Raw genomic sequence first — 18,479 nt, 5'->3', positions numbered from 1 at the left:
CATGTGGGGTAAAGAATTGATCTGGAGTGGTGGGACTTTGAACCCAATACTAGACAAAATAGACAAAATGCACATACACACACAAGATCATTTGTTGACAAAAATTCTAAATTCAGTGTTTAAGTTTAGGAAAGAACATTGTCAATATGTTGCTAACTGACCAGTTGGCCAGCAGTGTTGTTTGGAATCAGAACACCAGAGAATGTATCTAATAACGAATCATTTCTTAACCTATTGTATATTGTTACACACTCATAATATCCAAGATGCTTACAAATAGACAAATATACATATAATAAAAAACGAATATGCCATCATGAAGAGGAAACAGGTGAATGACCTATATGAAAACTATGTGGCCTTCGTCAATCCTAATTGAGACCATCTTTGAACACCAGCATCTTTCAAACACATTAATCTCTCACAGTGTTGACAACAGATCCAACTCAGGATTGATCTTGTCCTGGTCCTTAGCCTGGTCTGGAGCAGGCTAGCTGCAGAAGATAAATCACCATGGTGACTTGTCAAAGATAAAGTTATCCTGCTTTTGTGAAACGGACTTGATGATAAATACATCCAGGATAACCAACATTCATGAAAACAAGTTGTAGCGCATCTCGCCATCGCCTACATAGAAAATCTAAAAAAACTAAAACATGCGGTCAACATCTGCCATCCAATAAAGCATGTCCATTTGCGGAAGATCCCATCAATGAAGGGGTGGTTTTAGTTTGCTGTGAATTAAATACACGTGGGCAGATCACTATCAGACCCCGTTTAGATAATTTTTCATTTCTAGATGCATTTCTCCTCAAACTTTATCATTTCACCTCACGGTCTATCATTTACAGGGCAGCTGTGACTACTGAGGTAGTTTACCACCAACACTAACTTTGCAGTGTAGTGCATCACCACCACCATCCCCCACAACAAAGGCAATGTATTTACGTTTCATTCAGTCTTCTTTATTTCTTACAGTTACAAAAACAACAGTTATTTACTTTTGCATTCAATAAAATACACAATTCATCTGTGACCATACACACTGAAGGATTCGCATTTACCGTGTATAACATGACATGAACGACATTATGCCCAAGTCTTCTGACTAAACTATATTTTTATATTTCATCCTGGTCTGCTGCCAGGTGCCAGCGGGATTGCACCTAAATTAAATGAATTTCGGGTTTAATTAATTAATTATTTTCATCTGTAATATTAATATTCAGATCACATAGGACTATAATTAAACTTACGCATTAACCCGAGTAGAGATGTTTTCCCAAGCCTGTTGTCTCTCTCTTGCTACAGAAGCAGTGTTTCCTTCTAGCCATCGTTGCCATGGTGATTCGTCGGATCAGGGCTCCATTGATGATGGGTTTTTATAGTTGTGGAGTTAGTGCGGAACTCTGAGTGAAGGTAGTCTGAGTTGATTGACTCAATGCAGATAACCTGTTCTGAAAGAAAACACTCAGAGTTTCTTGTTTCAAGGTATATCAAATCAGAGTTCAGGCTGAGGCTTTGGTCGTTAGTCAGGAGCACGTTTCTCACTGGCTGAAACATTTCCTATGATTGGAGGAAAGAGAAGAATGGCTAGTCTAACACATCACGAATAAACCAAAGCAAAAAGCAAGGAAACATCAAATATCTGACTACAGCTGTGATGAGAGTTTAAGCATCAAATAACAGACGTGAACAGAGCCTTGTCATCACTTTCCATATTTATTGAAGGAATAGTAGTTTTTTCATTCCGTTTGCATTTCAGCCTTTTAAATATAATATTCAGCATATAATCTGGTAATGGAAATCAAATTTTTAGTACTTTCTTCATTTTCTGTTGCACCAAAGAACTGTGGGTTTATGCTCCACCAGCACTGTGCCTGAATCCTTTATGCCTCCTTTATGCCTCCATACTGTTCAGTATTCCACTCAGCTTCCTAGAACAGCCTATACGTGCTAGGCAGCAGTGCTGGATGTGCTGAGCTCACTGCTTTCTTCTCTCCACTGAAAGAGCCATAACCCTCCTCAAACAGCTGGTTCGGTCCGGTTCATGCTGGGGACATCACAGTCAATGACTCCCGGGTGATGAAAAATGTTTCATTAGCATTTTCATCTCAATGGAGAGGCTGCTGCTGTGTGCTGGAGTGTGTGCTGACCTTGAGTGAGGCCCTCTTAATGAACCAATCTGCAGGCTTCTGCTTAGGTTTGCCAGCCTTCACGCCTGAGGTCTATGAGCACATTTGAGGGACATATTTAACATCAAATTAATCCAAAAGTGTTATATATGCCATGTTTATGATGGTGTTTGCTGGGAGCCTTTACCTACACACATTTTAGTCTTGATGGCCCCACAGGGAGCAAAGCCTCAGAAAGTGATGGTGGAAGTGTAATTTTCTGCTCAGATGATCCATCTCTTTTTAACTATGTTCCGCTCAGCTTTGGATGATAATAACGTCTGATGATGAAGATCAAGAGCTGGGATTAAAATCTTAAAATCAGACAGTAAATAAGAAAGTAACCCTTCACCTCCGTTTTTTTTCTCTATTTATCAGTCTACTACTTCCACATTTCTACACATGCTCTCAACACAGCAACTGTATATGATTGTGTTTGATGAACTGAGAGTATACAGGGTTCCTTCAAAAAGGATTGAGACACGATCAGAAACTAAGAAATGTGCAGCTTTTGCTATAATTGACAAGAATAAACATTTTCCTGTCATCTCCAGCACTGGTCCCAACTTATCACCATCATCGTCTTCTTTTACTTCATAGATTTTTATTTATTTATTTTTTGCTGCATTAGGCAGGAAACATTTGTTATGTGTAAAATAATGCAGATGCAATACAATTGCATCTGCATTTGGACCAACCAGATAAGAAGTTGAGTGACACACGTGTGGATTTATTGGTACTGGCTGCACATATGTTTACATAAAGTCCCCCATGTGCAGGAACTGATACAAGCCTGGACACCAGCATAGTTCTCTCCACATGTATTGGTGTGAGTAAATCATCTTTAGCTGTCACGTGTGGTATATAAAAATTAAAACACACACACACACACACACACACACACACACACACACACACAAGTTGGCAGTTGAAAATGTCCCACACATTGCTGGCTTATCAGGGACTTGTGTGTAGCATACGAACAGGACAGGATGTTTCTGTTGTCAGATTTCCTGGGCCCTTTCTACAGATCTTTTCTCACACTGATGCTTTATGACTCCCACAAACTCCTTTTATACCATAGCAGTAAGAATGCAAAACATCACATAACACATCAAAAAACCTCATCATGACATCTGTTGAACAAAGCATTTATTGTAAAGAAGTATCAAAATAGAATGTGGAGATTTGGCAGGAGGAGATCGTTAAGTGCTGGGAGAACTGTTATTATTTGGGATATGCTGCCACCTTCTGGTAAACTATATGTTTACAGGACATACGCGCACTAATGTGTAAATACTCGGTTAAATTATTAATAAATTGTTCTGTCAAAAAATAATAATAAAAAAGCAAAGCTATTACAAATTCATTAATAAAAAACAAAAGAAAATAACATAAAAATAAAAAGTTAATTGTGGCACATGTTATGAGAATTACTAAAAGGATATTGAAAAAATTAACTACAGGCTTTTATGAATGTATCCTTTTGTTATTTACTGATCCAGTTTTAACATAACATACAATATTTTAGTGACATTACCCTTTGTGACATTTGTAACTTAAATTGTGTTTTCTTTTCTTTATGTTTCTTTTTTTATTTTTTTATTATTGCCTCTTTTAGCTGTACATTTTGGTTTTGTCTCTACATCATAGATAGTCAGCAAGCTCATGAATATAGTTGAATAATGAGATATTTCCCTTTAAAGCTGGAGGCGACCAAACAAGAGCAGTCAGTTGGATAGAAAATGAACGTGAATGTTGCTACCCTAAATAGTAACCAACAGTGGCTCTTCTTAGCCAGTCCCAACACCAGACCTAGCAGAAGTATAATATGCAGAATTGAATTTAATCCACTTGTACCAGCTTTTTTTAATATGTTGGTTCAACATCTGACTAATGGTGTTCATGACAATTTTCAGAAGGAGGGAGACTGAGTGGTATGATCAACAACTGTCAAAGTGAAATATGTCTTTTAGAAATACAGTAATGGTGACTGTACTGTTCACTCTTAAAGTGTTTTCTGCTTTGCTGGTTTTCAAAGACAAACCACTTCCTTTACGTTGCATATTATCAGAGAGGACGAACAGTGAGGGTGAGGTCGGTGCCCCGCTGTGGGATGATGTAGCGCTCCTCCCTGAGTAGACGCAGCAGAATGTCCTGGGTGTCCAGGGGCCAGCGGTAGATCCTGGTGCTCTGCAGCCAGGCCGGGACATGTTTCTGTAAAGAATAAAGAGGCTTCACACTGAATCCGTGGTCGGTGAGTGACTATACTAAAACTCTGGATTTGACAGTCTGAGTTCTAGACATTTTACCTCAACCTTATTCCCCCTCACGTCGCTGTAATTAACAGTACAGAGTGTTTCTCTTTATCCCTATCATAAAATCAATAAGTTGTTGTTTTTTAACTTCACTAAGGATAATGCAAATTATAGTGCTGTTTAAAAGTACAAATTGTTACAGTGAAGTAATCATATTCTTCATCCTGTGTCCATTCAGTCTCGTTGTATGGACAATCAGTCTACATTTAAGCAACAAGTGCCTGATCTTATGCGCATGGTAACTGCAGAGTCTATTGGTCAGTGCTTTATGTTCATGTTGTCTTTTTTCCCCCCCCAAAAGGTGTTTTTTGATCATTTTAATGCAATGTGTCCAAACTTATCCATTTGTAAGGAACACTAATCTATCATTATATTTTGGATGAAAAGAATATATACCACTGGGCAACATCTTGGAAGTCATTACACACACAACTACATCTCCCATGAGTTTTAATTATACTGAGGAGATTGAAGTTGCCTCTTTAGAACAGAAGAGGATCAGTGAGAACAATGGATCTGTGCTATTCAAGTGTCTCATTACAGTTGTGAGAGTGAACCAGGACGAACAACAACAAGATCCCTAAGGTGAAGCAGTTAATGGAACTCTATCATTCATGCCTGTGCAGGTTGTGGGGAGAAACCAGATCTGCTGTGTGCTGAGTGTTCTCACCTTAGTTGCATTGGGAAACAAAACAGGAACGAGTCTGAAGTTCAGGCAGCCTTGTTGGATGAACTCATTTTGAATCTGTGCCAGTGGGAAAAGATAATGTGTTAATGAGGTTTCACTGCAGTACTTCATGGTGATGCATTCTTTATCAAGAGAAAAGCCACAAGAGGGAGATGTTGCAAGTAAATAGTTCTGCTGGTTCTGACAGCTGACTCACCTGATTGTGGATGTACTTGGTGTGCAGGCCGTGCTCATCGTCTCCATCCCCCTCCACGTCCTCCTTGTACTTGGGGCTGATGACCACAATGATGAGCACCGATTTCTATCCAATGACATGCTACAGTCACCTTTTTGAAAACTACTTTTAAACTACTTTTCTAAATGATGAATTCTGTGCTCAGACTGAGCAGACTTACATCGTTTAGAAAGCTGTCCATCCATTTGGCGATGCCCATTCTTCGGATCGGATTATCAAAGATGTCAATCTGGATGGAGGGAAGAGTTTCCAGATTGTAAATGTCTGTTTGAAACGTTGTTCTGAAAGAAAGGCTAGTGCAGACTGGGCAGGACTTACTGATGGTTTGAATCCCTGATCTGTCAAAAACTTGATGAAAGGGATTATTTCTTTAGCTGTGTCCACTGAGTATGTGACGAAAACATTCCCTGTCAACAAACAGTCAGTCAAACATCCACACCATGGGGGAAAAAACATCACATGTTTGCCTAGAGACACTGATGTGACCTACTGCACTCCTCGGGCAGGCTAATGGTCTTCCTGACCTCCCTTGTGACTGGTCCTGCGTGGAAGGAGTGATCCACGCTGACCTCATGCATGACCTCTCTTACAGGTGCCACACACCGAGGCACAGATCCATGGGAATCATCTGGAGCATTTTCAGGCTGCAGCCTGAGATTCCTAGAGAGGGAAATAATCAGACCCAGTCAGAATCACAAGAATCACAGAATCACGTCATACGTGGAAAGTATTATGTGTCTAATACTGAAATGATTAGATCATAATTACATACACGTGTTGTGGCTCTTGGCGTGGACCAGCAGGGTGATCATGATTGTAGTGACCAAAATCGTTACTGTGACAGAACTGATTTGCAGGAAGGCAACAGGCACACATGCCACTCGGCTGCATGGGGTCTGCAGAGATATGAAGGAGCACACATTCATTCCTCACTTGGATAGTTTCTCATTCAGCGCTGTTGAGATTAACAAACATATTGGGGAGACAACTTTCATGTATCACAGATGTCAGGTTTACTCATATTGCTCGTCCAACATATTTAGATTTCTGAAGGCCTGTACATGATATTTACAGGCTTTTGCTGCCTGAAGCTAATATTATACTGAACATCTATCTTAAAATGTATTATTTTCATCCTCACAAAAACTGAATTACAGCCAATTAAGAGCTAAGGAACACTGAAAGTTTCCAATGAGACCTACATAAATGAAGCAGCTTATTATATATTATATATATTTGTAATTTGGAGTGACCCTTTAAATATTATTTATTTAATTATTTATTTTGAGGACTGGGGAAGTGCAGGAATTCTTTCTGTACTAGACTGAAATCATTTTCTTAATAAGTGAATAAGTAAAAGTGGCCCAAAACACTGACCCGTATACTGTCCTCAGAACATTCCATGTAGTAGCCTGTCACTCATATGTGTTTCTTTCTGACACCACTGTGTCCTCTAAAGGATCACAAGTTTAATCTGAGCTGTTGTGAAGTAATCCATGAGAAAGACAGAAAAAAGAAAGTACTGTGTGTGAATTATTAGAAAGCTTTACCTCTTTTAAATGTAAGCACTTTTTAAGATAAACTGTCTGATGGGATTTGACTTCTTGAAACTGTTATTGTTGTAAGATATAAGATGCTTTCAATAAATCTTCATCTAATGAGAAAAAATTATATAGTTGTATTTAAATTACAATATTTAAATTAGAAGTACTCTACTTGATTAACTGTAGTTCATTTCTCCTAGGTGCCCTGACAGTAACACCAGACATGTTGCCACTGAAATGCATCTCTTACTGACCGGGCATATGTGCTGCTGGGTATCGATGTGGAATGAAGAGGCCACAGTCCGACATGAGGGGCAGAGGAGGCTCCAAGGATTCTACCTCTTCTATAGAGCGGCACCTGAGCCCGCTCATAGGGCTCGCAAAGCCTCTACTGTTCTCAGACATGTGGCTCTGTTCATACAGCAGCACCTGCTCACTCAGATGACGAGGCCAAACACCTGCAGGGTGAGGGGGCCTCATGTGTCTCGAGGGTACGGCTAACGGCATCATGATGTGAGGTTTTTGAGCAGGATAACAGGCTCCTCTGGGCTCAAACCTGTATTGGTTCTCAGGGAGTCTGGGCCTGTCCACATTGTGCCCCGACCCCTGAGGAGTCTGACATGTATGACCCTCTGGCCCTTTGCTGGTCTCTGTATGTCCACTGCACTCTTTGCAAGGGGGCAGGCAGTCAAAGTCCAGACTGGAAGATGTCATCCTCTCATCCACCTCAACAGGAATGCTCCGATGTGGGCATGGTTCTGACAGGAGGAGCCAAAATAAAAAAAGGGTAAATGTGTATCACTGGGAAGGACATTTTGAATGACCAGGCTGACAAGGTTTTGTTTCTTACCTTTGAAAGTTTCCATTTTCTCATCGAGGAAAGCGTCTCAGGATTTTGGCTGGGGGGAAAAGGAAAACAGAATTTAACAAAGCACGACAGCATAAAAAGGCGTGTGAAAAACAATACCTCACACGGGAACAACTGGCATGAAAGGAACAACTGTTTCAAAGCCAAAAGCAACAAAGTAAAACTACTCAAATCACACAAAGATAACAGCAGATGTAAAAGTATTACAGTAAGCATTGTAAACTCTTCTCGGGGGCAGTATTTACACGTCTTCCTTGTTGTATCGTGTGCAACTGTAGACGTAACTCTACAGGTAGGTTGGAATGCAACGCGATCGTGACAAACTAGTACAAAGGTCAGAAGAACTGATCTACAGCTATGTTAGGTGTGTATTCTTAGACAACAAATACAAGCTATCTCAAAAGTGTTCAATGTGCTCTCTTTTTCATGTTTTAGATGACAAAAACCAAACAAGATAACCACCACCACACTTACCTTTTTCCTTATTCCTCGGTCACAGCACAAACCTGTTCTGGGGAAAACAGGAAACCTTTTCTGTCTTATGCAAAGCTTGGAAGTCTCGTGACCTGTTTATGCAAATGGTGCGTGGCAGTAAGTCCAGGCCTGCCAATGAGGTTGTTCCTTCAGCTAGACAGGTAGCGCACCACACAGGTTTAATAGTTTCTTTGATTGGGAACGCTTTACGTCTCATTTTAATGACACACACAGGGAAGCAAAACATTCAGAAGGTACAGGAAAGAAAACGTGCAATAATATAATATACAGCGTGTGTACAATTATTATGAACAGGAGTAGGATGAGTTCTTTTTTTAAGTTTTTATCCTTTGCTAAGTGGTAATTGGTCATGATTTTATATAGCACTTTTCTAGCTATTGGTACTCAAAGCTCTTTACAGTCACAGACACATCCACCACATTTGCTCACACATCACACACATGCAGTGGGAGCATTGGTGGACAAGCCACCCATAGTGGGTGAGAGAGAAGAGAAGGCATGTAGCAAAAGGCCCCAACATAAGGGCTGTAGCCTTAGTTTATGGAACCTCTTCTCAACCAGGTGTGCTATAGAGGCCAACTTTTAGAAAGCTTATTGACAAGATTCATGCTAGAGGCTAGAGGCTATACGTAGCGGAGCTTTGAGCTAAATGCTAACACCAGTGTGCTAACATGAGCATTAAATCATAAAGATGTTTAGGCATATTGTGTCAGCACCATGTTAATGTTAATTTAGTGTGACCCAAGAGTGCATCTGTTAATAAAGAATGACATGCATCAATCTGCTACAGAAGATGATAAGTGGACCTTGAAATGAGGGGTGTTTAGTTAAACTACTGTTTCTGTGATCAAGAATGAACTTTTAAGCATCAATGGGGATTCTGAATCAGTTTGAGCTCTCTTTGGGTTCCTTTCTAGTCTGACAATATTAACACTTTATTTGGCTTGGTACTTTCTGTCTACTGTGCAGTCAAAAGAATAGCTAGCAGTTCCCCCATCAATACTGAAAAGTTGTTATTCTTTTATTTGCCATTATATTTAGGTTTGGAATAATGAAGGCAATATGACTTAATTCATTTCTGTTTTTGCAGTATCTGTATATATCCTGATGTAGTCTGTATAAGTTTGTTCGATGAACAGACTGACTAGATTCTTTTCCATACTTAATTTTTTTTTGTTGTTGTAATAGGTACATGTCAACAGCAGCCTCCTCTAGCATCCAAGGGACAGTAGAGAGTGGTACAGAAGGGCTTATCAGTAGTAGTAGTAGTAATTGCAGATGTTGTGTTTCCCAACCAAAACTCCTGTTTCGTTGTTATTTCATCTCTTGACAAGGCTGCAACACCACCTGAGTAGGATGAGTTTCTTTGTCACCCTTTAGATTTGCCCAGTACATTATTGTTTGCTGAATTCTCCTGGATTTCAGTGGCATCTTGTTCATCTCTACCTGTAACGCAGTAGAGTAACGCAGTCACTGGGTTTGTTGAAAGTGCCCTACAACAAAGTCTCAAGAGTCTCTAGACCTGATAGTGACTTTTATCCAATTTTTGGTGTACTGTAGCTGATGCAGACTGGTATATCACACATTCATAATCAAGGACCGCTCAGATCATTCCAATATAAATTGTTCTCAGAGACAATCTCTTCGCTCCCCATTCCCTTCCCCTCACACATCTTACAATACTTAATACCCTTTTTACATTTTTCAACAATTTTCTCTATCTGTACCTTTAAGGAAAACTACTCTTATGATTTCTCCATACAGTGTTAGATTAGTCTGGTTCTGAATATTCTTTTCTGTGAAACACACTGTTTTTGTCTTTGCTACCAAGAATCTAAAACCCCACTCCAGTGCCCATGATTCCATCCTTTTGTTTCTTTCAATTTCCTTTCAATAAAGTCTATATTTCTCCCCCTTTCTCCACATTACCCCATCATCTGTAAATAATACTACGCCAGTAGACCTGTCCACACAACTAAAAACATTATTTATCATAATTGAAAGTAAAATTGGATTCACCATACTCCCTTGAGGAGTTCCATTTTCCACACAATACTTGGGCCTATACTCTGTCCCAATTCTGACTGATAGCTTCCTATCAGATAAGAAATTCTTTATCCACCTATATATTCCTCCCTTTACTCCCATTTGATGTAATTTGATCATAGGCTTTTTTTTTTCCATATCATGTCATGTTGGCTTTCTCAACATCCAAAAGTATCTTATTGCACTGTTGCGCTATTCACATAAGCCTTCTGGGTTTCATTTTCAGGACACATGGATGGGTCTGTTGTACTTCGTCCTTTTCTAAATCCACTCTGGTATTTTTTTTAACAGTTCCTCAGTCTCTGCATGATATTTTAACCTCTCATTTATCATCTTTTCCATTACTTTCCATACATGTGATATCTAAGCAATAGGTGTGTAACTTTCTGCTTGGATCCTTACCTTTTGTTGACTATCGTGGAATAGCTTCTCTTTGAACACACTACCAAGTACTTTGTTATTACACTTACTCTTACCAAAATTCAATTCATCAACAGACACTTTTGAGTGTGTAAGGATATTGTATGTACTGTGTGTATTTTAAGGGAAGTGGAATAGCTCTACAGACTTGAGTGAATACCCTTTAAGAGCATTTTAAACGTTGTAACAAATGCATTAAATTGCAGTAAATTTCCACATGCATCCAACAAGTCAGTCACGTATATAACTTTATCGTGTCATTCTTGTTTAAAGTCTTCCTGTTATTAGTGATGGTTCTATTATTCCACAAGGTGGAGCTATGCGGTATGAATTCTTGAGTGAAGATCACTTTCCAGTACAGCAGTATTTGTTTATGAAAGTCACACACTTTAATTGGCAGTTCAGTTATTTGAAAATCTTAACAAGAATACTAATCCTCCAACACTTTGGAAAAGGCGTTTTGGTATGTGGAACCATAAAGAATCAGGTTGTGCCAGATAAGCTTTTATTCAGTTCAATGTGAATACACCAGTCATGACTTCTAAATCAGCAGCTTTCAATCCACCATTTTTATAGTCTTTAACCATCACAGATCTCTTCGGGTAATGGGTCTTATTTTTCCATATGAAATAAAAAAAATCTTTTAAGCTCGAACATAAAGAGATTAACAAAGTCCAGAACTCGATTGCTGACTATCCTTGCAGAAAGATGCTGGTGCTGAGCAGGTGCTGAGCTTAAGCTTTATTTGGACTTTAAAAGTTGAAAAACACAGGGAAAAAGCTCAACCTTTGTGCAGATTTTCACTAACAAACATAAATTGTCTCACACATACATGCGTGAGTAGAAACAGAGATGAAATTAGTGGAAGGGAGCTCAGTACCAAAGGGATGGTTCAGTCCAGCCTTAACTATGAGCTTTTTTCTTCTTCTTTTTTTTTTTTTTTTTTTTTTACAAATTTCCTTTTTTCAATGTTGTTTGTGTTAAGAGATTCTGCATTTTAGTATAATGGCAATGTCACAATATACTGCTGCACATTACTGGAAGGCAAACATATTTAAACCTGGTTGTTAGATTTGTTTATTTCAACACTTTTTTTAACAATATTGATTCAAAACATTAAGGAGCTGCTGAATCCATTTCCTGCAAGAAAACTACTCAGACGTCTTCTTATATTTTAAAAAAAAAAGACAGTCACTAGTTGGAAGTTGCAGCCATTTTCAGAAGAGGCTAACCTATAAAATACAAACATAATATACAATATACAGTATACTAATATACCCTACCTAAGGTTACTCCTTTTAACTGCAGAATATTTTTGAGGATGCTACATGACCACACACACACACACACACACACACACACACACACACACACACACACACACACACACACACAGTCTTTTGTCATAAAAGTAACATAAAAGTTTTAAGATAGGCCTTGAAGGTGGTTACAGAGGAGGAGCATCTGATTGCGAAGGTTAAGCTTTTCCAGCTTTGGGGTGAGGCTATGGCGAAGGGACGAGCACGATCATTTGGCACAAAGACAGACTTGCTATGAGTGCACTTTACATCCGAGTGAGGCTTAAACTGTAGGTGCATAAGTTAATGGGGAGCTAATTAAATTTAGCTTCTGCTCAGTAAACAAGTTGAAGAAAATTTGGTTGGCCTCATCTGTTTCACCCAGCTTTGATTTGGTTTATAGATACAACCAGTATCCAAGTAATGAATAAACTAGTTTAGTTGACCGTGGTATGTTGCAGGACTCTTCATCTACAATCTTCCCGGTTGTCTACCGATTCACTAAAGCCGCTGCTGCTGGTTAACAGTTAACCTTTTTTCATACCTGATTTCACAGATTTTGCTGATAAAAAGTGATTATCCTAGGAGGTCAGAGAGGCGGGATGCTGGAGTCACTAACATGACTGCGGCCACTACGTCATCACTTCACTGCATTCAAGCGTCACTGACTCACTCTGGCCTCTGCTTTATTGCCACCCCTAAAAAATGCTTCCTTTGTGTCGCTTTGTAAAAGCCAGAAATGTCGAGCGCTTCATTAATTAGACTGTTTCTTCCAAGTTCTTCCATGCTTTTGCAGATTTACACAGATTTAAGAAAATTTGTGTACATCCGTAAAGTGTGTACTATGTGTGTGTTGTGTGTCTGTGTGGGTTAGGGCTGAACATGTGAGAATGCATGGGTGGTGTGGGTGTGTAAAGGCAAATATATTACCCCAGTTTTGTTTTGAATTTTTTGTTTTTTTACTTTTATCCCCCAAAGAAAAGGAAGCAAAAGAGGGCTGCAGACTTCAAGGTTACCTGGAAGAAGCGGGACTGGAATGGGAACATCATACCGCAACACGTGAGGAAGAATCGATCAGGTCAGTAAAATATAACAGTTATACTGTTGTTCACAGTTTTTAATGCTGTTGGTCAGCAGTTAGAGTTCTTACATCGCAACATTTTGTGTTTACAGTTAAACCTTCCAGCTCCCAAGCTCCCAAGAGTTGAGGACACGCCGCTGAAATTCCTCAAGAGGTACCAAATCTTGGTATGCATATTGAATTATGACGTCTTACATAGTCATCATTACTATTTTAGTTTTAAATTGTAAAATATAGGTATTTGAATATTGTACTACTACTACAACTGTACAACTGTAGTGTACTGTAGTGCCCATATAACTGATGCATGCAGTGACAAAGTCATGCAGAAAATCACTTTTATTTTATTGAAACACATCACGTATGTTTTGTTCATTTAGACCAATGTCTTCATTGTTAAGAGACCTGTTGTCCTCAGTCACTGTCCCTGCCTCAACTGAAGTGGAAGAGACACCCACTATGTCTGCATGGACCCAAAGACAGTTGACTGCAGAGCTGCAATGCCAGAGCTCTCGAACTGCAAATTGGCTGCAGAGACTGTTCTAGACCATTGTTGTCAGCAGTGCAAAGCTGGCAACGCTGTGGTCCGTTGCCTGGACTGTGTTCCCTCAGGAACTCAGTTCCTCTGTCCTGCTTGTGACTCCAAGGTCCACAAAAAAAAACACGTCTTCCATGACAGAAGCCATGATTTATGGGTTTTTCAAACCTATTCCTCCTACATTATCAGTGATGATAAACCAAAGTGGTCAACATCAACTGAACAAGGTATGTTAAAAGAATGTAGTGGATGTGACTTTTTAATAAGCCACAGCTAAAGTTTGCTTTGTCTGTTTTTTTGCTTTTTCTGATTCTGATCGCAAATAACCAGCATAAAGTACAGGTGTGGACACATGCAGGATGCACCGAGGACACGTTTCAGTGATCTGGTCTCAGACCACAACTCTGGGACACATCTGACCGCAGTCCCTGTGACCTGGCTCACATGAATGACCACCTGTTGCCAGGACAGACAGAGACTTCATGGTGAACACAGTGTTGATGGGTTTGATACAGCAGCAGGTAGAAATAGACAGCAGATGTTAGACGATTTTACTGCGCACCAAATAATGTCTGCATTTATTTACATTCAGAGGCCCAGATCAGATCTGAAGTGCTGGCTGGAGACACATGTGAAGTCTCATTGTGATCTGATTTCTCAGGTTGGATCTGAATGTACGGACTTAAGTTTCATTGTTTCTCTGTGCACAGATTATATGTTGTTTTTGTTCTGCTCCCATTTTCTGGGACTCAACATCAACTGAATCGAGAACAGACCTGTTCATCTGTATGGAAGACATTTATACAGACTCACACGGCATTATGACCACTTTCCTGATATTTTGTACGTCTCCTTTGAGCCTCTAAAACAGTTGTGGATCCACTCGAATCGTTCTTAGCATACAGAATATGGCACAGCCTAAATCCCCAGGAAACTATCGTCAGTTGGGCTAGTACAAGGAAATGGGGACATGGTGTCCATGTTTATACAGCCTGTACTCACACCGACACAGGCTAATGATGAGCCACTGCTCGTATAAACTAATCAGTCTTGTTTGACCCAACTACCCATCCATTTTCCTAACCCTGGTGCTGGCTTTGCAATCCTCCTTCTCCCAACTCTTGGTTTCCTTGGCGTTGCTCTTGCCGACATTGCTGGTAGGTCTCCTCCAACACGCCAATAAACATGTCCAGGAGGAAGAAGCTCAGTATCATAAATGGAATGAAATAAAGAAGCATCCAGGGGTTGGAATTTTTGAAAGGTTGAAGAAGGAACATGGGAGAAAAGACATTAGGTCTCTACATCAACACACGTATGTCATTGTGTTTTGAAAATGTTAGATTTACACTGCGACTCTTATAGGCAAGTGTCTCAGTTATTTCTGTTTTTATGTTTTATTCTGTTTATCTGTTCTCGTGCTAGACATTTACAAGGTTATTTAAGAACCTGAAAGTTTAAAGCTCAGTTAGCAGACCTTGCTGTTCCATCGCAATGAACACAAATTCTGTATTGTCCATTTGTATAAACATACAGTTAATCAAACAAACTGGTAAAACTGTGATGATCCCTCCCACTCTGCCTACCTGTTTACCTCTGCGGTCTGTTGCAGGTACGGGGAGTGGTTAAGGGGTAGAGTGGGAGTGTCGTACTGCTGCCTGCCCGTGTGGTCTGGGCTATCCAGAGGTTGTAAATGACGGCCTTCTGCTTAGCTTCTCTCTCTCTCAGCTCACCATTGTTGCTTCTTTTGTTTGGTTTGTTGCACCATACAAGAGCAGAGTTTGATTAGTTTTTACCTTGTCTATTGCTTTTGTTATAATGAAGCATACAACTTTGTCGGTTATTAAACTAAACATTATTTGGAGACCTAGTCCAACAATTTCATTTCAAATGAACAAATGAAATGTATGATTTCACGTTCTGCATTAAAATGAGTCACTCAGCCGTATTGACTGTATTATTACAATGAAATCCAGGGCTCTAGTTGATGTTCAAATGTCAACTTACTTGGAAATCTGGTCATCACTCGAAGCGGCTTGAATGCCTGACATGTTTGCATCAATGCTGAAGATTCTCAGTAAATAATACAAGACTCTGAGGGGACATTTGCAGAAACAAAAAGAAGTATTTTAGAAAAACTTTCAGTTTTTCATTTTTTAACCTAAAAATCTTGTTGGCTTTGTACAGAACTTTATACTTAAACTGAGAACCGGTTAGTGCTATTCTAACATTGACTGCAGTTACTTGTCTTGAGACAAAAAAAAATGTCATTAACCATTGTGGAATACTAACTCAACAGAGATGATTAACACATCCATCTTGTTCCACTTGCTGCTGAGGTAACTTCCATCATGACCAAGCACCAAGGGCCACCATCTTGATCAGACTTTCCACCAAGAAATAGGCAAAGGCCAAATAATCCAGTATCTGTCTACACACAATTAAAATACCTTAAAACCTTCAGTAACAACCACAACACTGATGTTACATCAGCAACATGGTGCGCTGCTAACAGAAGAGCATCATTGACATATGAATGAACTGAATCTTCACTGAGTACATCCTGAAGCCAAGAATCGACTTTTGAACAAAATAACACAAATTAGATTAGACAAGGCTGCCAGAAACAATAATTTAAATCATGGGGCGTGGTTTAAAAGTTTACAAATACTTGCCATTGATTTTATGTGTGTGTGTGAAATCGAAGTAAAACCCAAGAAAAAGAACTATCTGTCTGTCTTCATTTGAAATTGAATTATGTCATGCAACATTTGGTGCTGTAACCCGTGAGAGGGGGAATGAAGAGATGAAAAGTCTCAGAAGTATGACAAGAAAGAAGAAATAAAAGAATGTCTGACCGTCTAAAAAAGAAAAGAACTTCAATCTGTGCATCTACAACGAAGATAATAAGTGGACGATGAACTCAGTAAGGAATCACCGGATCCTGTTTTGCTTGAGGAGTTCACGGAACAGCTGCTGTTAATAGAAGAATGTTTGGATAAACTTGATGGGAAATCGAAGAGGAGACAAAGACGGATGACTTGGAGGATGAAGTTACAAGAGTCATGGAATATAAGGAACACATAACTCAGAGGAAAACAAAATTAAGGAAAGCGCTCAGGAGAGCACAAGAGGATGCAGTCTCTGTGATGTCTTCTGAAGCAGACATTATGCGTCAAAACGTGAAATTGCCCAAACTTGTCATTGATATCAGCCATTGGCAGTATTTTTGTAGACAGTTTGATACCGCTGTGCATCAAAATCCCAGTCTGATGAAGATGGACAAGTTCAGTTACCTGAGGTCATATCTCACAAGAGCAGGTGCAAATGTTGTCGCAGGACTGCCGCTGACCGAAGCCAATTATGATAATGCCATACAACTGCTACAATACAGGTTTGGCCGAAAGGATCTTGTTATTAATGCACACATGACCAAGCTTCTTAATCTTAATAATGTTAAAAATGCCAGTGATATAAAAGCAATCAGATATTTGTATGATAACTGTGGAATACAGATTCGTAGTTTGGCTTCTATGGGAGTTGTTTCTGACACATATGGCAGTTTGCTGTGCCCCATTCTGATGAAACTTATACCGGAGTAGATGACGCTGGAGTTTAGCCGAAAAAAAGATGAGGATGATGTCTGGAAAGTTGAAGAACTGGTAGGTTTCATTCAAAAAGAAGCGGACAGCCGAGAGCGCACATCTAAAATGACCCAGAACGCAAAAGAGCACGCCGGTAAGGAACAAGAATCCATCGGAACTGCAAAGGAATAAGAAATAAAAACTGTGATATAGAGACGATGCAGTGGTTTGAAAAGTCTGTGTAGTTCACTGAAGGAAGATACCTCGTGAGCTTAAAAATAAAAATAATGACTTGCCTTCCAATTATGATGTAGCAAAAAGACGCTTTGATCAGCTCATTAAGAAGTTTCAAAATGATGTGCCACTTTTTGATAAATATCAAGAGGTAATTCAAGATTATGTCAGCCAAGGCATAGTAGAGCGTGTGGAGAACATTTTTTCTGACAATCCTACGGTGGCCCTGAGGTGCAAATCACAACAGCAAAAAAAAAAAAAAAAAAAAAAAATCCGAAAACTATCAACGAAAACGCAAAAAAGAAAACACAATGGCAAAAAAGAACACACAACGACAAAAAGAGAAAACACAATGGCAAAAGGAGAAAACACAACACAAAAAGAGAAAACACAATTTCAATTCAGAAAACACAACACAAAAAGAGAAAACACAACGACAAATTACTAAACACAACAACAAATTAACATTACATTTGCTTACTTGCTTGAAGGTCGTGCGTGGCCATCGCCACCGTCTTCGTGCAGCCTTGTCCCACATTCGCCGCAGTCGTTTTGTGTTCAACTTTCTTGCCACAATTTTGGAAAAACATCGCAGCATGCTTCTCTGTGCTCACGTCTGTGCTTCCGCTTGTCTGGCGCACAGCAGTTGTCTTTCCGGTTCAAATGATGGACCAGTTCTTTTGTCCAATCAGCAACGATTCATGTCGCCCGAGGGTCCTTACCTTTTCTGGTTGGTTAATGTCCTTGTGTTTCTGATTTGCTGTTGTGTTTAGTAAAATGTTGTTGTGTTTTGTAACTGTATGTCCACATGTAATGTTCACATTCAAAAGCATTCCAGTAAAAAGCAAATCAGTTGCTGTTTACTACAGAGGGTACAGTAGAAATACTGTATACAATGTGATAGAACAGAAAATGTTTTAGGGTATTGCTTACAGTGAACAAAATATCCATCAAACACA

The 18,479-nt window shown here is 39.4% G+C and overlaps 1 protein-coding gene across 2 annotated transcripts; it reads right to left on the bottom strand.

The window, feature by feature from the left end:
* Positions 1-3,309: 3,309 nt before the first annotated feature.
* traf3ip2a (TRAF3 interacting protein 2a) lies at positions 3,310-8,362 on the bottom strand. Of its 2 annotated transcripts, none has more exons than XM_047573098.1 (10): positions 8,302-8,362; positions 7,810-7,858; positions 7,214-7,717; positions 6,188-6,311; positions 5,906-6,075; positions 5,734-5,822; positions 5,576-5,644; positions 5,377-5,481; positions 5,163-5,237; positions 3,310-4,391 (listed from the first exon to the last, which is right to left on the bottom strand). In XM_047573098.1, the coding sequence occupies exons 2-10, from the start codon at positions 7,823-7,825 to the stop codon at positions 4,245-4,247; spliced, it is 1,299 nt and encodes a 432-aa protein (XP_047429054.1). In that variant the 5' UTR covers positions 7,826-7,858; positions 8,302-8,362; the 3' UTR covers positions 3,310-4,244. The 2 variants fall into 2 exon arrangements, with proteins under 2 accessions (XP_047429054.1, XP_047429053.1); XM_047573097.1 differs by lacking the exon at positions 8,302-8,362 and adding an exon at positions 8,035-8,068.
* Between the last annotated feature and the right edge of the window lie 10,117 nt (positions 8,363-18,479).

Source organism: Mugil cephalus, chromosome 21 (genome assembly GCF_022458985.1).
Source record: "Mugil cephalus isolate CIBA_MC_2020 chromosome 21, CIBA_Mcephalus_1.1, whole genome shotgun sequence".
Classification (NCBI taxonomy): Eukaryota; Metazoa; Chordata; class Actinopteri; order Mugiliformes; family Mugilidae; genus Mugil; species Mugil cephalus.
The sequence above is the reverse complement of the archived record's forward strand: the minus strand, read 5'-3'. Positions and strand labels throughout refer to the sequence as shown.

Bases quoted from the DNA above. Each gene is read 5' to 3' on its own strand.
- traf3ip2a (XM_047573098.1), bottom strand. The intron at 5,238-5,376 runs GTGAGTCAGCTG...CCACTGGCACAG, and splicing joins CCAAGTACATCCACAATCAG to ATTCAAAATGAGTTCATCCA. The intron at 4,392-5,162 runs GTGAGAACACTC...TATTCTTTACAG, and splicing joins TGTTTCCCAATGCAACTAAG to AAACATGTCCCGGCCTGGCT.